This window comes from Python bivittatus, unplaced genomic scaffold, assembly GCF_059951505.1.
Source record: "Python bivittatus isolate LINGU-HERP-01145 unplaced genomic scaffold, Pbiv_v1 ctg000700_np1212, whole genome shotgun sequence".
Lineage (NCBI taxonomy): Eukaryota > Metazoa > Chordata > Lepidosauria > Squamata > Pythonidae > Python > Python bivittatus.
In genome coordinates this window covers 38,188,470-38,209,937 of record NW_028277098.1, presented here as the reverse complement: position 1 = coordinate 38,209,937, position 21,468 = coordinate 38,188,470, and the positions used below count along the sequence as shown (strand labels likewise).

At 37.4% G+C, this 21,468-nt stretch overlaps 1 protein-coding gene across 4 annotated transcripts in view; it reads left to right on the top strand.

The window, feature by feature from the left end:
• The window catches only part of AK4 (adenylate kinase 4), a 44,873-nt gene that overhangs the window by 4,762 nt on the left and 18,643 nt on the right, over window positions 1-21,468 (top strand). For all 4 annotated transcript variants that reach the window (XR_015798376.1, XM_007429934.3, XM_007429933.3 and 1 more), the window contains exons 3-4: window positions 14,910-15,029; window positions 20,667-20,839. Coding sequence is in view for 3 of the 4 variants with exons in the window: in XM_007429934.3 (XP_007429996.1) it covers window positions 14,910-15,029; window positions 20,667-20,839 (293 nt within the window). In the remaining variant the exon portion in view is untranslated. The remainder of the gene's footprint in view (window positions 1-14,909; window positions 15,030-20,666; window positions 20,840-21,468) is intronic.

Below are 21,468 nucleotides of genomic sequence, written 5' to 3'. Positions count from 1 at the left end.
TAGAGAGAGAATATTTTTACATGGCATTAGTAAACCCAAGCATGCTGGAATCTTGTAAAACTGAGACAGGAAATAAAGAAAATGTTGACATTGGAGCACCAAGAAGTTATGCTATATAATTTTTCCTGGTTAAATAAAGCTTAGTGGCTTAGATAAACTAATGTTTTAGTTTATTTTTTAAATGGAAAGGCTTGATTACTCATTTGCATCTGCCTGCATTCAGTTTTATTTTTGGTTCTAATGGGACTCTGGGAGGCCTAATGTGATTCAGTGTATCGAATGTGAAGCCTGATGCCAAACAAAACTATTCAGAATTGCGCATTTTACAGTTCTAGAAACAGAAGTAGGCCATCTTTCATCGGCAAAGCAGCTTCTAGGGATATGATTCACTCATTTCTTCAGTAACGTCTTGTTCCCCTTGAGACATGTAGGTGAGGAGAATCCTCAGGCTTATAGTATTCTGGGTTGGATAAAGGCCTGTTGCCTTTTAATGGCAAATCCTCCCAGTGTGTGTGTTCATGGAAGTAAGAGTTTTGTGGAGTCAGTTGTGATGTCTGTGTTTATGGTTAACCAACTAAGAGTTAATTATAATGATTCTAGTATTTGAGTAATCCAGCAACATCAGGTTGATTTTTCATGACGGGCATTTGTTAAAAATAATTGTTCCTATAAATGTATTTCTCTCTGAAATGGCCTCATCTTGGGCCTTTTTTTAGTACTGTACTACTTTTAAACCCAACCTCTGCAGCCATAATTCTCATGGTTCTTTCCTGTTCCCTATTCTGACAAGTAGGGCTGCTGTCATAACTTGAAACTCTGAGATTTCTTCAGCCAGTGAGATACCTTGGGAAGAGATCTATTCACTTATAAACTTTATATAATTTTTCATACACCAACATTCTGTTGTTGATCAGTGTTTACTTTGAATGATACAAGTGAGAGGTAATAAATTCAGACTTCATTTCATTTGATATGCTGTATTACAAAAACAAAAAGTTTTAATATTATGGCTTTCTGGAGTCTTTCTCAAAGAGCCAAAAACTGAGGTTGAACAGCATCTGCTGTTTGATTTGTTATACTTCTGTGCTCAAACCAAATTTGTATAGACTTCTGGGATATATATTTCAAATGATTTTTATCTTTTGGTTGCGGTTGCTGTTTTACAATAATACCAAGCTCAGGCCTGATTTCTTGCCTGCCCATATACATGCATTATAAATGACTGTTCCAGAGACTCTCCCTATAAACACAACCATGAATTAAAATGGAATATAATCTCAGCATTAGTGCAATTTAATCACTAAGACGTTTGCAAACTTGGAAAACTGCTTAAGCCAATTAGAGCTTAAAAACACAAGACAGTTCACCGAATACAACTAACACGGTTTTTTTTGGTGTGTAACTAATTCTAACATTACAGAGTCTTATGGCATCTAAAAACTGATACACTTATTATCTCATAAGTTTTTATGCAATTCACGAAGAATGTTTGTACCAATTTAGTGGATTAAACAAACCACGCTTTCTTATTCTATATGTGTTTAACAGCTCATTAATGCAACAGTGTATGAGTCACACAACTAACTACTGTTCAGTTAGTGAACTCCATCTATACATAATTCTGTCCCTCATTTCTCCATTTCCATTCCCCTCCATTCCTTTTTTTAGCAATGGCTGTGCGTATATATACTCTTTTCTCAGGATTAGAGTCCACACAGTGAGGCAGTGAGCTCTGATCCACCAAAGTTTATGACAGAATAAATGTGCTACTCTTGCTACAAGAAGTAAATATGGTTATTTTTCTGGAAAGAAACTACTTCTCAGATAGTCTTTTTATTTTGTATCTAAGTGTTGTTTACTATCTGATCTTAGGGGGAAAATTAGTCATTGGCTTCCACCTTTTTGTCTTCTCTCTGAATAGTTTTTTTCCCTCCCTCCCTCTCTCCCTCCCAATCTCTCTGTGTTTGTGTGCACGTTTAAATTCTCATCTAGTTATAATTTGTTAGGAAAACACTTTGAAGTTGTAAGATCTAAATTACAATTACAAAATATTTTCGTTTAGGCCCACTAGGACACGTATTACTGGAAAACAGCATCAAGAACCTTTATTATGACTTCCAGGATGAGTGGCTGGTTTTGATAGTTGAGCTGTAACCTTCTTAGTGCATTATTTACTTTGGCTGGTGTTGGATTAACTACAGCAAATGCGCATGTATGTTCATTAATGTACAAGCCGGTTAAATCAATAGCTTGCTCTTGTTTCCCTTCAAGATGTTTTCTCTTGAAGATTTTGGACTAGGTCACAATGGACAGAAAACTGTTATATATTTAAGATGAAAAAAAAAAGTAGGATTGCTACAATCCTTTTAAGCTAAAGGAGTATCCTTTATTCTAAAATAAAACAGTTGTCTGAAAAGCTGCCTTATGCAACATCATAGCAGAGACATAGTTGTTACTATGTGTTTCTACATTCTTACATACTGTATGTCTGTCTGTCTGCCATATGATTCACTTTTGGGTAAGCAGTGTTATGCAAAGTACAGAAAAAGTGAGAACTAATCGGAAAAAAGATATTAAAAACAAGGCAAAAAAAAGGAAATCTAACTAAATCTACTAAGTTCACTATTTCTTTCTGTACTTTTTTATCCTTGTAAACCATCCTTGTTCCACCATGTTCATACATGGATGTGTACATTGTCCTTTGCTCTTTAAACTTCTCACTTCTTTCTTTGGAGTTGTTAAGATCCTCAAAAAATCACAAATCCGTCGGTCCTCCTCTTGTCTGAAACCATTCTTTTTCTACACGTGCTTGTTTTGCGATTTGATCTTCATTCAGTTTCTCTCTATGACTGAAGCACTTCAGCCTTCATACAGGTAATTCATTTTTGTATTCAGTACATAGTTATTCAGCCTCTTTCATTTTGTTCTTATTTCACCACCCACATTTTTCAAGAACCCATTTCCACTGCATTCAACTTCTTTGTTTCTCCTGAGAATACTCATTCTCACTTTGTACAATGAAGTAGGCAGCAACATGTCCTTATATACAGCTGTTTTCACTTCTTTCAATTAATGTTCATTCTTTTTAACAGACCACATATGACCCATTACTGTTCTGCCAGTATTAGCTTGTTTTACTAAAGTTTGGCAAATGGGTGGAGAAGTTTTAAGAAAAAGGGCACACATATTTTCTTATCCATGGTATCTGTCATGTCGTCATGCCACCAAGCATCTTTTTTTCATATTTCCTACTAGTATAATGCTACACCATTGTTTCTCAACCTTAGCAACTTTAAGAGGTGTGGACTTCAACTCCCAAAATTCCCTAGCCAGCTTGCTGGCTGGGGAATTTTGGGAGTTGAAGTCCACTCTTCTTAAAGTTGCCAAGGTTGAGAAACACTGCTCTATGCACATCTGTGATGCTCTGTAATGTCATTCTTTTCATTCTGTTTCATACAGCTTACATATTCTGTTTATGTCCACTTCCCATTCAATTTGTTGAGGGGTTAATTATCTTTCATGCTTTTTCATTAAGGGCTTGGACTTTTTTCTTCTTGTCATTTTACTTTCATTTCTTTCCTCTTTTTTTTTTTGTCTGTTTTCCTCCAAGTTCTGCTTTTGATAGCCTGACACACATTAGGAAACTCTCTTGATCCTTGAATCCTTCACTAAGTCCTTCAGTCTTTACTGTAAACAATAAAATCAAGCATGTTTTGAGATTTACATTAATTCCTTTGCCATATGTATGCATGAATAGACTTATGCTTAAAATACATATTCAAACAAACAGATCTTTTTCTAAGCAGATACTCATCAGTCATTTGGATTCATTCTTGGACCTCCAAATGGCCCAATCACCTTTTTGCATTCTCCTAGTTTGTTCCCAGCTATCCATTCATGTCACCGACATAACTTTTTCCCTTGAACACATTCGTACAGAACATTGTACATTGTTTTCTAAGAATTCATCCCTTTCTCTTTCATTATCACCATTTACTGGAATGAAAAGTGCAACTGCCACCATGTGCGTCTACTTTCATAGACACAGAGGAAGTATGAAAATTTTGTGCACAAACTCTTGTATGTATAGAACAGCTCCTTTTGGATAGTCCATGACCAGACCAAGACGTACATGTTTTGTTCCAATCTCAGTCTGAAAATGGACTGTAGTCTAAAACATGGTTGTTCTGGATGGAAGCGTTCTGAATATCCTGTTCTGGTTTTAGCTGCTGTATTGGAAGTTGTCTTGTCTTTTCCAATTGGGTAATGGCCTTTGGGATTTTTCTTTCTGGGCCAGTACACAGGAGGAACTGATCACGTGGCTTTTGTGTTTGGCTTAGACTGATTAGTGGGTTATCTGGGTGTAGTTTTAGAGTGAAGCAATGGCCATTTAATGGCAGGCATTTTGTAGTAACTGCCATTGGAGAAGGTCTGGAGAGTAAGCAACAAAGAAAGAGGTTGTTGTCAGGGATCACTGAACTTAGTGCTGCATTGGTCCTTCTGCTGCAGTGACTGGTATAGGTAACTGGTTACCTGCCTGCCTCTGAGGCAGTGTCCAGAGCCCCAATCCTGTTTTGTTGTCTTTTTCTTTTTTAGTTTAAGTTTTGATTCATGTAGTTTTAGACAGATGGATATAGAACAAGGGGGCCTCACCACCCCTCGCCATTCCCTTGCTTTCCAAATCAGCCCCTTTCTGAGTTAACATTTCCCCTCTCCAAAACTTCCTCCCTACAAATAAATTCATTCTTCTATATAGAAGTTTGTGCATATACTGTCACTGATACATACCTATTAAATAGAGTACTTTTTTCTTTTTAAAAAGGGGCTTGCCTTTAAGGTTCCTCTCCTCCCCCCGCCCCCAGAAAGGCCGCTAGATCAATTGTGGCTACCTAGATCAATTCTTCACCATCCCCCACAACTTTAAAACTGCACCAAACAAGCCATGGCTAGAGAGCTAGGCTAGTTAGAGGGCTAGTCAGAAGGAGAGCAGTGCCAATGTTACTGATTAAGGTTCCTTAATTTGAGCCCATGGCATGCACCAGTAGTAATGGCTCAGATGCACCAGCAAAGTGCCTGCCACCACCACAGCAGGCATGCTGTGGGCCTGAAGGCAGCATGGTATAGGAGGCTTTCAAGCATTCAAGGCATGGGTCAGCAGGGGGAAGACTAAGGATAAGGCTGCCAGATTTGGGCTGCTGTTCGAGTTTTCTGTATCTTTGTGCTGCCTAGAGATGACCTAGTTTTTTTTGCAGAGGCTTGTTCTGAATCCCAGGGACAAAACACAGGTTTTGTTTCAGAAGAGATGCTCCTGGCATGAAACAGATTGGAAAATATGTCTTGGTTCCCAGTTTGAAACAAAATGCTGAATTCCAGAAATTCTGTCATTTTGTGCACACTCCTAGTATTTGCCCCCAACAAACTACTTTCTGACATAATTTAGCCTTTTCATTCATTATTAATCCTACACTTTGGTTTACGTATTCATTGATCTCACTCTACAGCACGCTTCCCAAACGTTTTTCTTCATTACCCTAAAATGCTTATCTGTCAGAAAAGCCTTTTTACCCAATGTAGGTAACTGCACAGAAAAACGTATGACAAGTGAAGAGAGATTGGTAAGAAAATAGGAAGCAAACAATGTATTATTTTAAACATCTCTAAATATTCTAGCAGCCGCAAAAAAAATGAGTAAATATTCACCATGAATAGTTCATCACCTAGATCCCATCTAATGAGAAAAATGCTACTTCTCCATCTTATTTACTAGTTCTGCAAAATTGGGAGCAATTGGAGACAGAGCACACCTCACATCATATTCGGGGCTCAGCAAACAGTTTAGTTTTGTGCTGTTTATGAAGACAAGAGTGGAAAATCCTACTTCACACATGTAGGTGCTTGCACCTACCACAGGATATTCATCGTGAATTGTTAACCAGAAAGTCTCCAAGTGGTCCTTCTTTTCTTCAAATAACACTTTGCACTGACTGGTTGACCTAAGCTCAATCATTTGCTCTGCAAAACCATTAACCGTATCAGGGATTTCAGTCAAGTCACACAGAAATGGGTTTACAATCCACTGATATATAGACCTTTGTAGTTCAGGAAAGTATTCCTTGAAATGCAAAGATAGTTTTGTTAAGTGGGTGATCACATCATCCTTGATTTCACTGAAATCAACCCCATCAGCATTCTTCAAGAACAAAGAAAGGGTGGGGAAGGATGCAATTTTATGTTGCTCTGCCTTTTTTAGCCAATATTGGAGCTTTTCTTGAAACGCTGTTATTTTTTCATTTGCAGAAATCCTGTTTTCCTTTTTTCCTTGAAGTTGCAGATTACGTGCATTCATGTGGAAGAAAATATCAACTAAGCTGAGCTAACCAATTCTTGTTGGAAATTCTTTCAATGAGAGCATGCTTCTTTTCAACTAAAAAATCTCAATTTCAGTTCTTAGATCCCAAAAGTGATTCAGAACATTCCCTTTTAAGAACCAATGGGTTTCCACATAGAAAATAAAGTTCTTATGTAATGAATCAGTTTTGGAAGACAAGGATTTGAAGAGACTTGTGTTTAAACCTTCTACCTTGATAAAGTTCACTATGGTAATGATGTTTTTCATGACTTCTTCTAGTCCAGGAACAAGATCTTTGACAGCCAGAGCTTGGCAGTGAATTGTACAATGTGTTGACAGAATTTTTGGGTTGTGCTTCTTTGCAGTAGCTATAAAGCCTGAACACAGACCCAACATTGAGGGAACACCATCGCTGTTAATTCCCACACAGGAATCCCTTGTTAAATTTTCTTCACTAAAAATGCATGAATAGGGTTGAATATATCAATTCCTTTAATTTTCAAGGCTTGCTGAGCAGAAGATCTTGTTCAATCATGGTTTCAACTTATAATGGACTTAGACCATCAACTGCGAGTCATTGGAGATATCTGTGGTTTCGTCCAGTTGAATAGCAAACTTACCACTCTGATTAATATGGCAAATAAGTTCTGCCTTTACGTCTCCAGCAGTGATTGCAATTTGGCGACTAACAGTATTATTTGACAATGGCACTGCTGCCACTTTTCGTGCTTGGTCAGACCCCCCCCCCCATTATTTTGTTGATGCGAATAGCAGCTGGCTGGATGAGTGTTTCCCCTATTCAATGGGGGGGGGTGTCATTACCCAAAGATAAACCACTTTTACCCAATTTTGGATAACTTAACTTCCAAGTTAACACTTTTCCATATGCCATGGTCGTTCTTGGATGGACCAATAAATATTGACCACCACCTCCCATCATGACTTTGGTCACCTGAACCTTTCACCCAATATTTTTTTTAGTGAGATAGAGAAGATGTAGGCTGGGTTATCAATCTTAATTGTACTTATGCTACGTGCAGCATTCCCTGCTAACAATAAGCATAGTACTGGTCAGTTTTGGCCAGTGTGTCCAAGGCCCATTTTCTCCCCAAATGTGCTCATACATTCTATGCAAATTCAAATCTATAATAGAGAGATAATCTTGAAAGCTAACCTTCTGTTGTCCGCATCTCACCAACACCAGGAGGAGGAACATGAAGTATACTGACACAAGATATGGAAACACTCCTATGTTTTATGAATTGCTGCTAGAAAAACGAATGCCCTTTTCTATATCTTCTCTGCTTAATTTCTCTCTGTATTTCATTTTATTCCCCACCTAATTATACCATGTATATAAAGCTCTATCTCAGGGATCTGCAACAGATGAAGCACAGAATAATCCATAAAACCTTATACCAAAATACATTTGTTAGTCCTTATAGTGGCATGGCATTCTTTTTGTTTTAAACTTTGGAAAGTTGTTTTGATAATTCTGTAAAGTAGCTATAGTAGGGGTGTCAAAATCTGTACTTAGTTATGCTTCCTAAGGATTCTCGCTTCCATTCTGATATAGCCCACGGTTTGTGTGTTATGATTGCTCTAATTCTCAGTCAAATGTAGATGTTCAAAGATGCTGCATCATTTTCTTTGTAGATTTGACAGGCAGTAATCATCACCTATAATGATGAAGTTCTGATTGTTGCAGATTTTTTTCCTCCAGTTCTCCTTGGAGATTACAGTTATGTTACATATTCTGGCAGTTGGAGAAAGGACAGAGAACTATTTCCAATAGTTTACTCTGGCTTTTTGACATGAGTACTGAGTGATGGGCAGTAGTGTAAAAAATTAAGGCTGATGGTTCTTTTCATACTTTTTGTCTTTACTGAATCCCCAGATATGTCAACACATACTTGATTATGTTAGATTCTGCTTTTGTATAGTCATCAAGCACAGAAAGATGGTTACGAAATAATACACTTCACTTTCCCCACCACTCTTAGAGCGAGATGAACTTGGTGAGACCTTATTCCAACCACGAAGTTGCTTTTATTCAAAAGTCTTTAGGATGCATGTGAAGTTTTTTCCTATAGAAATAGGACTGATGTTATACTCTAATAGGTGATGACTGAGTGCTTTGAAGTGAATAATCAAAGGTGTCTATTAACCCTCAAGGCCTTTATAATAAAAATGTCAAAAATAATTACAAGGATGTATTTATTTCAATACGGAAGCAATACTTGAGGCTGGAACTCAACAGGCAGATCATAGCTATTTCCCAGACCTGAGTCTGTGGGTATATATACAAACATATGCCTATGCTATTTTAAAACAGGCTTGCAACATACATTGTTTTGAAAAAAAAAAAATCTGCATGTGCAAAGTGTTATTATAGGTCATTTGCAGTCATGTGTTGCATAACTGTATTTTGCTTGTTATTTCTAGTGATCTGAGTCAAGCTTTGTAAGAGGATTACAAAGAAAGGTATGAATTGCTGTAAGAAACAATCATGTGCACAGATATGTGGATTTATCTCTAATTTTTTTAAAAAGTCTCTACAGTTCTTCAGTGACAAAATATGCACACTCCCATCCCTTGCCGTGATTTTAATGCCACTCCTATTTATTTAACCTATGACTAACCCTTCTGCTATTCACTTGGCTACCAGTTTTCCTGATATATCATTTTCAACATAAACAGTGTAATTTAGAGTGATCGGAACGGATCTTTTTAAAGCTTACTGATAGGATTCTTGATTTTTCTTTCTTAATTTCTTTCCTGTGTCCATACCTATCAAGTATTAAAATAAGCATTCCCAACAACAAAGATAGGATTTTCTAGTTTGTTGGCTTCCACGTTCTTTTTATCATTACTAACATTAATGATTTGTGGGTCTTCTTCATTTGGTTGTCGTGGTTACTGCTGCTTTTAGAGGACTTTGCCTTATGTTCTGAAGTGCCTTCTTTTTAAAGGGAACCTTCCTACAAGACCATAGACTTATTTATAAGCTGTTAACACATTTCAGTTTTAGTTTGGTTCACAGAACATAAGTTATAATGTGGCTTGTTTGGCTTGGCTTGTTATGTTGTGTGAGTGAGCGAGCTTATTAAATAAACAACAGCACGCCGTGTTTAAACAAGCTAGTGATTAATACAAGAACCTAATCACTGTGTCAGTCTTAAAGTTTTTACTCTTTATTTTTAAATAGTAACTAAAATGAGTTCCTGAGCCATTCACAGCAATAATATAATAAATGAGAATGCAGCCCTAAAACGGTCATTGAAGATGTAGATGGAATGAAGAGCAAGTCCTGTTGGATGGGTTTCTTTTTGATTATATGTGGTTTTGAGGGATGTTCATGATTTCTTCTTTGTGTTTTATAATAATTTATTCTATTCTTAATTGTAAGCTGCCCAGTCATTGGGAGTTGGGTGGCCCATAAATGGTATAAATAAATAAAATCAAATGCGTAGATGGATAAAAATGTTAAGGCACCTAAAAAAATGCTGATGCTCCATAAAGATTACAAGGAAAGCATTATGTGGTAGGATTTAAGGGCCCAAAAGCCTTCTTAGATTAATATACCTCAACTTCTGAGAAAGGTGCATTTGGAAAAAGCCATAATCAGACCCTTTTTAAAATATAGGGAGTTTAGCATGGGAGTAAGTGGCCTTGAGGTTGCCTAGGTCTCAAACCATCTGGGGATTTGAAAGGAAGGACTTGAATTAAAAACCAACATACAGCCAGTTCAGGCCTCCAAAACAGAAAAGGTATGAACCAGTCAGCTTCATTTACAGTTACAGTCTGGCCACTCTCTTTTTGTATGAGTTGAAGCTTCCCAGTTCTTTTCCAACAGTGGCTCCATGTATGGTATATTGTAGAAATCCCACAGGGAGATTGATTCGCTCTGGTTAACCAAGCCAGACTATTCTGCCTATTCTAAGTTGCAGTTACTCATCCAGCTATAACTGGGAACAGTGGGATTTAGTGGCAGAGTGGCTACTTGGATATCTGATGTCAGAACTGAATCCAGAAGGAATGTTGAACTCAAATCTGCTTTTTTTGGGGGGGGGGTGGATTGGAAACAAGCCCGCAAACATGCTTAAAGGCTACATGTTAAGCATATTTTGTTCTTTGAAAGCAGGCTACAGCCCAGGATCTCTGAAACAGTATCAAGTTCCCTTTATTTCAGTAAGAAGGGACCAGTTTTTAACCTTACACCTATTAGGGAAATCTAGAATAATTATTCCCCCAAAGAAATAAGGTGCTAAAAGAGGAATACATAGAACTACTCATAAAGGAGAGTGTAGAGGCTGTCAGAAGCCAAAAATGAATATGCAGCCATTTATTTCACAGCAGTATATAATGACCAGAAACCATATTCTGTTCTTTGTTGTCATAGAAATAATTCTATCCCTCATGAACTTGTCTAAGTTTCATTTCCTTCCTCCAAAGGGTTAATCTCCTCTAGCACACTGCCCACCTATGTCTTTTCTTGACCTCACAAGAACAAAATCATCTACCACATTCTTTTCTTCACCATTAACTGTGAATTCATTAAGCTTTCTAGTTGACAAATCTTTGTAGTCTCAGTATTTAATATTAACCCAGATTTTTCACTTTCCATTTTTACTTTACTAATGAGCTCTTCTGAGCCTTTCAGCCAACAAAGTAGTATTGTTAGAGCTTCATCCTCCAATTTTGATTCATGCTCTTTTCTCCTCAAATCCACTATAATATATTTATATTTTATTATTTGTAAATTATAACGTATGTATATATATTATAAATATACATATACTGTATATGGATATATCATATTATAATGTATTCACTGTTTGAATTAAACTGATATGGGGATAATATACTTCTTTCCCTGTTCTGAACCACTCTGTTTCTCCAAACTGAGTTCTTACAGTAGCTTCTTGTTCATTACAAAGGTTTCTCAGAAGAATAATCAGAAGTTCTGGCACACCCATCAGCGTTAATACATGTCACATTCTGTTACAATCTAATCAATCAAATGTCTTGCTACAGTCAATAAAATAAAGGTTAACCCCTTTCTTAAATTCTTTTGCTCTCTCCGGTATACAGCTTACATTCACACATCTGATCTCGTGTCCCTCTGCCCTTTCTGAAACCTGTCTCTTCATTTGGACTTTCTCGGTGCATATGGCTCTATGCTTTAAAAAAGTCATAAGCAAGACTTTGTTTGCAGTAGTGCAAGGGTTTTACAAAAGATGGGTCTTCCTTTGCATCTCCTTTCTTCAGTATGGTTAACTGCACTGATCTTTCCCACTCTATGTCACACATTCTTGTTCTTTGTTGATGTTGAGCTGTGAGTACTTTAACTGTCTCTTGTGCACATTCATTAGCTCCTGATACTTTTCAACTGGGTAGCTAGTTTATTCTCATACCTTACTTTCTAGTGGAGCCAGTTCTTGAATGTATTATCTCTCTACAAATGTTTGTTACAGTATAATTCTGTTTGTAAAAGATTTCACTGTATTCCCATTTTTCTTTAACCTCCTTTGCTTTTATTAGATCTGTTCCATGATTGCTGCTGAGTAGCCCCAACTTAACTATACATTTTCCTGTGATTTCTCAGATCTTCGTAAAACCTGTTCTCATTTTCCTTTTTGTGTTCCTTTTTTCTATTTGTTGCTATCCTTGAGTAATATGTCTTTCTCTTTTCTTGCTTTATACTGAAAGGCTGCAATCTGTTGACTGTCCTTATTACCAAGGCTTTCATCTTTCTTTTCCTTTTTGAAATTTGGAAATAATGCTTTCTGTTGGGTCTTCACAGTGGCCTTATATTTTCCAATAGCAAATTAGGCTCACTTTTCATAAATTAATATGTTAGGCTCACTTTTTTCATGAATTAATATGTTCTTTATGCTCATCTATATTTTGATTGTAAGTCCTCCAGGTGAAATTGTCTTGTCACACCTACTCTCTTTTAATTTGCTAAGTTGAAAACTTGTATATTTGACACCAGTACATCACAGTCTGTTCTGCAGTCTGCACCTAAAAGTCTCCTAGCTGATTGGATTGCATTTTCCTGTCTTCTGTTTACTATTATATAATCATTTTGTTTGTGATGCTGTGCCTCCAGTGATGTCCACATATTACTTGAAGCAGCTGTTGACAATAAAACAACAGTTCTCTTTGCAAAACTCTGTTAATGAATCTCCTGCGTATTATGTTTACCCAGTCCTACATTATCATTGTATAAGGCATATTAAATCTTTCCTCTGAAATCAAAGTTTAGTTTAGGGGCAAATACGCTTTTTTTTCCTTCATGATTCTTGCAGAAACACTTTCAGTAATTAGTTTTTCTTTGTCTATATGCTAATAAAGGTATATTTGGTAGAAGATAAGATATTCTCCTAAAGCTTCCGTTTCATCTAAGGATTTGTCAATCAAATCAGCATATAAACAGAATTATGTGGATTTCTTGCTCATAGGTTGCTTGAATTTTGCAGGAAAGGGCTTGCTAAAAGAGATGTGTGATTAGGTTAAGGTTACTTCACCTATAGATAGCATTCTGAATGTATAATTTAGTAACTTTTTCTCTACTTAACAGCGCATATGTGTAATGTATAATATGTGACTTGAAAACTGACTTTTGTCTTATAATAGTGTAGGATATATACTCATGTATGAACCATTAAAAAAGCAAATTAATGTTTCCCTGGGATGAAGTCCTCAGTGTAAACCAACCAAGATTATCTGTATGACTTGAAGCCTGCCATCTTAAACGTATCTCTATGTGAGCCTTTCTCAAGGAGACAATCTAGTTTATGTCAGATAGTATGAAGATGTGTAGAATATAAGAACAGCCTATAGTGGATAGTGAACCCCTTGAGGGATGTTTCTTTTTCTGGTGTTTTTGTACAATCTCTGTATTATTCTTTTTTAATTGTCTTGTGTTGCATGCCACCAAGAATCAGGCTGCCAATACATACAGTAAATAAATAATCCAATCTGTGAGTAATATGAAGCACTGTTTTAGGACTGTTACTTTATTTGAGGATTTTAGGCAAAAATAGATACTATCTAGATCCCAGGCCTACTTATGGGAAAATATATTTAGTGTTTCTAGTTTCTCAAAGTTACAGCTGTTTGTTTTGGAAGACCTGCTGCATGCATTGCTACTAGAAATAATAGACTTACTTTCTGATAATATTGGGCCTTTTGAAATATTAAAATTAAATGGACAGACATAAACCCTGTAGTTCCAGGAACCACCATATAGTTCCAATATAAAATACAAGCAATGTAGTATTTGTATTGTGAAGAAAAAGAAGTAGCTGATCAACACTGTAAAATAAATTCCAAATCTTCCATTTGTATATCCACATTATATATCCATTTATTCCTCTGCCAACTGCAGATGGAATTCTTCATGGATTCCAGTGTCCCATTTTGCAAAATGCTCACTAATACAGGTAGTCCTCGACTTAACGACCATTTAATAACCGTTTACAGTCATTACGACAGTGCTGAAAAAAGTGACTTTTTCACCCTCAGTCATGTAGTCAAAATTCAGGAGCTTGGCAAGTAGCATGTATTTACGACAGTTTCAGCGGCCATTCATTTAACGACCGCTGCAAAAAAGGTTGTGAAATTGGTGTGACTCACTTAATGACTACATCGCTTAGTGAAGGAAGTTCTGGTCCCAACTGTGGCCATAAGTTGAGGACGATCTGTTGTCCCAAGATGGATAAAAGCCTGTATAGTAGTTCAGTGGTGGAACCTCTGCTGTGTATGCAAAAGATCTCAGTTTATCCCAGGTCTCTCCATTCCTGGATATCCTGGAGAACAGGATAATATTGAGGTAGTTGGGCAAGTTTCTGTTTCTTTTTTCTTAGGTATGATTGGTACTTCCTACTTAGCTTTTCTCTGTGCCACTCCTACAAATTTTCTAGTCAAAAAAGATTCCAGTTCTAAGATACCTTATACAGGTAGTCCTCATTTCGTGACTGCCTTGGACAGTGACTGTTTGCAGTTATGACAGTGATGAAAAAGTAACTTTGTGACCAATGAATGCACTGGTAGAAAGTCTTTGAATTGCTGTTCACATGTAAAATTAAACATTATACTTCCCATACTTGAGATTCCTGCTTTTCCAAGATTGTCATTTCACAAAGGGGAAACCCGCCACTATGGATCCTTCCCCTAAAATAATTAAGTAAAAATTCATGCTACTAAATTATTGTCAGATACTGTTGGGAGGTGGGATTTTGCTAATGAAATTAGAGAAGCAGCAGGTGTATTGGTTAGTGATGCCAATATGCAGCTTACCTAAATGCCTGCTCTGTGGGGTTTAGTTTTCTAGACCCAAAAAAAAAAAAAAAAAGGAGATTGCTCAGGAGTAATTACTTAATAAAACTTCCGAATTCAGGTAATTTATTTCTCATTTCTGAATGTGCTGTTCTTTGTCTGCGCTGGTATTTTAGCAGAGGAAAGAGAGAGAGAAAATCCCATTCAAATGCAAAAGGAGCGTTAGAAATACCTTGGTTAAATGCTCACAGGCTTTTTCCCCCCCCACAAACAGATATCGGTATATTGGCAAAGCAGTATCTTGAGGAAGGTGTTTTGGTACCAGATCATGTAATTTCACGTGTAATGATGACAGAACTGGAGAAAATGCAAACTCAGCCTTGGTTACTAGATGGTAAGTAATTATCTTGTTTTTATTTTTAAGGTAACAAAAAAATGTTCCTTTTTCTGCTGTAAACCCTTAAACATTTCACTTAAATATATGCTCTATCATGTAGTGTCATGAACTGTCTGAAAACAGTTGATAGTATGCTGTGCCAGTATGAACCAATATTTTTAGCAGCTGGTAATAAAGTAGGAAGACAAATGAAAACATCTTGAAAGCATTTAGAAACAGAGGATTCATAGTTTGGCCTTTGACAAAGATTGATTCATCTACTACTTTAGATAAATACTTATTTATAAACATATACTTCTATTCTGTATGTGCTGTTATATACATCTATCCTGCCTCAATCAAATTGACTCTAAGAGACATTTTAGAATGCTATGTAAAATGGCAACAACAGAAGAAAACAGAATAATACAGTACAATACAATACAATACAATACAATACAATACAATGAAACATAATCAAAAGATATCCAGCACTTTTCTGTTTTAGGACAAATACTATGACATCACCAACATCATCTTTCCCCGAAAGCTTTTTGAAAAACCATGTCTTTACCAGGTTTCTAAACACCAGAGAAGAGACCAATCTTGCCCTGTGGGACAAGCTATTCTATATGAGCCTCCCTCCCCTCAAGAATGCTTGTCTTCTCCCACGTTTCTCAGTAGATGGGGACTGTCAACATACTCTCGCTATTAGCATGTATTGGATAGGGAGATTCTGTTTGGAGTAGTAAGTCTCAGATATGGTTTCTGTCCCATGCTTGACCTGAACTGAATTGAAAAGAGACTAGATAATCACCTCCCTCAAGGGTCCTTTGCAGCTGCCACCCCACCACCTCCTCAAACATCGTCCCCAAAAATGGAAGTTGTAATTATAGTTCCAAAACACAACCCTTTGGCTTCTTCATCTTTTTAATTAATTAATTAGATTTGTCTTCAACTTTCAGGAGTTCAAGGGGTGTATTTTTCCCCATTACATCGACACCCAATGAGATAGGTTTGGTTCAGAGAGAGTGCATCGTTCAAAGTCACCCAGTGAGTTTCCAGTGCTAAAGGTAGATTAGTGCCTGGGTTTCCCTACTTCAGTGGTTCTCAAACATTTTGGTCTCAGGACCCCCTTATATTCTTAAAAATGATTGAGGACCCCAAAGAGCTTTGGTTTATGTGGGTTATATCTATCAATATTTAATCTATTAGAAATTAAAACTGAGAAATTTTAAAATATTTATTTATTTGACTTTGTGGGTCCCCTGAAAGGATCTCAGGGATTCCCGGGTGTCCCCAGACCACACATTGAGAACTGCTGTTCTAGATTAACATCTTAACCTCTAAATCATGCTGGCTCTCTTCTTTTCTACCCAGAAGTGGCACGTCAGTATCTTGTTTGTCTCCAGCCTCCTGTAAGTGCTTGGGAATGTGACTAAGCTGTTAGACTCCTTGATCTGCCTTCTGTTACATGAAACAGTGCACACTTCATGTGTTTCTAGAGCGTGACAAGTAGCAACTGGTAGGTGGGAGGAAAGAGGAGAGCCAAGATACATTGCTTATAACTATATCATTTTATGCTATGAACAATGTTAGGGATAGCTCACTTTGGCTAATATGCATCTTGAATTTTAAAAGGAGAAACCTCACCCATGTTTTTTTAAAAAACAAAACTTTATTTGACTACAGATAATTTGAACCTTCAACAAATTGCTATTGGAAAATTGGATAGACTGGATTTCAGAACCCTGATTCTGTCGTGAAGCAGATTTAATAAAGAGTTCTAAAAGATGGAATAAATCCATTTTTGAAAAGTAGTATTTGTCCATATATAGAACAGAAGTGACTTTAAATAAAAAACATAAGTTGACTAATTTTTGCTGCCTCAGGCTACCTAAGACAATTAATAATGAGAGCCTTTGGTGACATAATGGAAAGATTCCTTCCGCATATGTTTAGAGAAAGGGCATAAAAACCATTTGTCATGTAGAAGGAAAAGTTTCACTGGTATACGAACGAGATTCTCACTTGGTTCAGTCTTCAGATGACTGAAGCTGATGTAATGCTAATTCATTCTTAAACTGCAATTCCTCACATCACTTAAAAATTGTTAAAAGCTGTCTGGTACTGTTAGAGAAGTCTGTGTGCTCTTTAAGACATGGGTACATAATGGCTTCAGGGGTGGGGTTTTTGGGAGGACCCTTAGTCCCCTCCTTGAAGGTGATGATTTTCTTTAATTTGTATGAAAGACAGTAGAAATGGCTGTGTGAAGCCCAGGATAATTAACGGAAAATAGGGAGAGTTGTAAGTAAGAGTGGGGTTCCCAGCTGCCCCAAAGAAATAACTTTAAAAATAAAATAGAAGGTTAGCAGGCATCTGGGAACAAACAGGTATCCAAGTATTTATCAACTCTGACTCAGCAGAAGTTGGTTAAATAAAAGTTGGCTCTTGACTCAGTTTCAGGCTAATATCATCTGATGAAATGAAGCTTCTATCAAAGTGGCTTATAACTTAGACAAAGCTCTGAGTGTGAATATGTTTGGTTTATTTTTGCATGCTTATGGTTAATTGAATAGTTGCCTTTCCCCCTTTTTAAAATAAGAGTGCAGATCTGTGGCACTTGACTTGAATCAGTCTGTCATTGGTGAAATACTGCAGCTGATGGAATGGGAAATGTTCCCAGGGTTGCCATCTTGGTATATAATGAAACCAGTGTGGGCTTGAGGCCCCGGGAGCTGATGTACATGGCTTGTGGCATTTTTGTGAAAGAACCTGTTGTTTCCTTATGAATGACATAGATTAATGCTTAATTTCCCTGTATAGTAATCCTCGCTGTTTTAAGAAAAGACATAAAATGAGTCAAGGATGCTGGTAGAAAAAGAAAGCTGTGTGTATTTATAAGAGAAGAGAGAAAAACATGTTTATTCTATTTCAAGCTCCGCTCTCTCCATAAACTTATTCTTTCTTGCCACCTTGGTTCTTTCAATAGTTGCCTTCTTTATGCACACACAGACTAATGGGCCATTTTGCACACGTAGGAAGAGGCAAAGCTCCTGGCTTTAAAAGCACTTTATGATGAACATGCCTATATAATTTAAGTTCATGCTTAAAATATGTTGGATGTTCTGAACTCAAAGATGTCACTAAATTAAAGTTCATATATAAGCAGGTATAAGATTACAAGCTTTGAACTTTTGCAACATATTGCTTGATTGAATGCAGAAATACAAGATTATCTTTTCCAGTACATTTGTTCCCTTTTTTTGAAGAATAAGGGGCCTAATGCACTTCTTTTAGGGAGGTGTATTTGTAAAGATATAACTGCCTGGCCACTGTGATAAATTTGTAAAGCATTTTGATGACAGAATTGCTCAGATTCGCCGAACTTTTGACTCCTCATGGGCAGATTCTTTGGTGGTGATTAGGTCATCAACTTGTCATTATTACCTGAGAGTCCTTCTGGCCTGTGAACTTTGAGGAATAGATAGGGTACAATCTAGGTTATTCTCTTCCACGTGCAGTTGGGGTCCTACTCATCCTGGCTGCTGCCAAGAAATGGGTAGAGAAGTGACCACCTGGGTCCATGAGATTGTTAATACTTTCTTACTCACTTGGAGGAGCTCCCCTAAAGGAGGTTGTGATGCCCTCCCTGGATCTAGGTCCTAGATAACTGTTGCCCAGCCTCCAACCTTCTCTTTTTGAGGAAGATTGTTGGCATGGTGGTGGTAAATTAAACTGTGTAGCACCCTAGAAGAAGCAGATTATCTGGATTTTTTCAGTCAGGGTTCAGGCCTAGTTATGAGACTAAGACAGCATTAGTTACTGTCCTAGATGACCTTTGTTGGGACCTGGATGGGGGTAATGCACCTCTCCTAATTCTTTCAGTGACTTTTGATGCCATCAACCATGGTATTTTACTGGGCTGCCTATGGGTGCTGGGGATAGGAGGCAGTATCTTACAGTGTTTCCACTCTTTCCTCAGTGGATGGTTCCAGTCTGTTGTGGTGGGATATCAGAAGTCAGCCCAATGGCCCTGACTTACAGGTGCTATCTAACAGTTAAGGGTGTGATATTATCAGTATTATACATTGCCACCCTGGGCTGTAGAGGAGATGCTGCTGATGTTCTGTCTGGTGCCTGGAAGCTGTAAGGTTCTGGAGGGGAGAGAACAGGCTAAAGCTGAACCTAAGCAAAATAGAGTTACTATTTTTACACCGGGATTTTCCATCAACACCAGTATTATCTCTGGTCAAGCAAACACTACCTGTGAAGGAGCAGGTTTGTGATTTGGAGGTCCTTTTGGACTTCTGGCTTCTGCTTGAACAACAAGTAGAAGCCATGGCTAGAGGAGCTTTGTCTAGTGCTCCAATTTAGTTTTATCTTGTGCAGGAGGACCTAGCTACAATAACTCACACTCTCATTACTACCTGGATATACTACTGCAATCCATTTTACATGGGTCTGCCTTTAAACACTTGGAAATTACAAATGGTCCAGAATGAAGCAACCTTTGTATTAATTGGTACCTGACACTAGGAGCATGTAAACCAATACTGCAGGCTCTGCAAAAGTTACCAATTCCCTTCCAAATATGCTTTGACATGCTGGTTCTAACCTATGAAATTTTTTATGTCTGGCACCTGGGTACGTGCAGGACTGCCTTCTCCCACCTGTATCAGCCTGATGTACTAGATCATTGAGGGAGAAACTCTTTGTGGCCCCACACTTCTGGGAGATGAGGGGAACCAAAACTAGTAGACACTGCTTCTCAGTGGCAGTGCTAATGCTATAGAATGGTCCTTCCCTGATGTCTTTTCAAAAGGTTGTTTAAGAAATTAGCTTTTCCCGAGAACTTTTCAGTGATTCTTACCTACTGCACTATGTTTTACTTTTTTACTTTCTATTTTTGCTTTATAGATTTATGTTTTATAGCATAACAACACTTCTATTGTTCATTAATTTTGAGATTTTTGTTGTTGTCATTTTAATCATACTGTGGATGTTTTCATTTTTTTGCATCTCATGTAAACTGCCCAGAACCATGAGATTGCAGCAGGAAATAAATTCAATAAATTAAAGCAATAAGTAGTCCAGTCTAGACATGTTCTTAAATACCACTCACTGGGCAGTAACAGACTGCTGATGCCCTTAAATCCTGTTTTGGCCTTCTGGATCTACTGGGATTGGCCACTGAGGAAATGGGAGACTCTAGAGAATAGACCAAAATATGTTGCTACTCTGTTCACTGTGGCTAGAATAAGAGATTTGTATGATATTTAAATATGGTCTAATATTTGTATATCATGATGTTTCCTTCATAGACATCCATCCAGAGCTGACCAACCTATTCCTGAAGCCTATTGCAGCTTCCTAACCTATTTTCTATCAATTTGCCTCCTTGTGATGCTACTGCTTCAGTGCTTAAGACTGCATTTTAAATATTATGTTATATATTTTATATTTTATTGGGTGTATTCATGCTGTGCACATTTTAGAGCAGCCTTGCATGTGATATATAAATATTATAAAAACATGATAATGAATAAATGGAATTATGAAACTATTTTTAAAGCTATAAAATAATTGCTTTTTGATAACATTCCAAGCTCATTCCAGAATTTATTATTTTTTTAATTCACTTTTTTCATACAGGTTTTCCAAGGACATTGGGTCAAGCTGAAGCACTTGACAGGATATGTGAACTGGATCTAGTGATAAGTTTGAATATCCCATTTGAGACTCTTAAAGACCGTCTCAGTGCTCGTTGGATTCACCCAGCAAGTGGAAGAGTATATAATATGGAATTCAATCCACCTCAGATGCACGTAAGATAATGAACTATGACTTGATAAGAGGAAGGATAGGCATTCAGATAGTTCTCTATCTTATGTCTTGAATTTTTTAGATGGCCTCACTCTGATAGGTTTACATGTTTAGATTACATGTTCTGAAGAAATGAAGGAGAAGCAAAACCAGTAGGAAACTCTTAACTGGGGGAGGGGCAAGGGGAGTGAGTATGGCCAACTGAATGTCCAGCTACCTCTAAAAATGATTTTGAAGTACAGGTAGTCCTTGCTTAATGACTGCCCTGTTTAGTGACTGTTCAAAGTTATTATGCTGCTGAAAAATAACTTTACGACTGGTCCTTACACTTATGACCATCGCAGCATCCCCATGGTCACATGATCAAGATTTTGGTGCTTAGCAACCAGTGTGCATTTACAACTGTTGCAGTGTCCCGCGGTCACATGATCGCCATTTGCGTGCTTCACTGCTGGTTTCCAACAAGCAGAGACAATGGAGAAGATAGCAGTAAAATTGAAAGTTGTGGTCACGTGATGTCTCACTTAATGACCACAGGTGATTTGCTTAATGACTGCAGCAGAAGTGAGGTCGTAAGCCTGTGGTGACATGACGTCTTGTTTAATGACCGCATTGCTTAGCGATGGAGTTG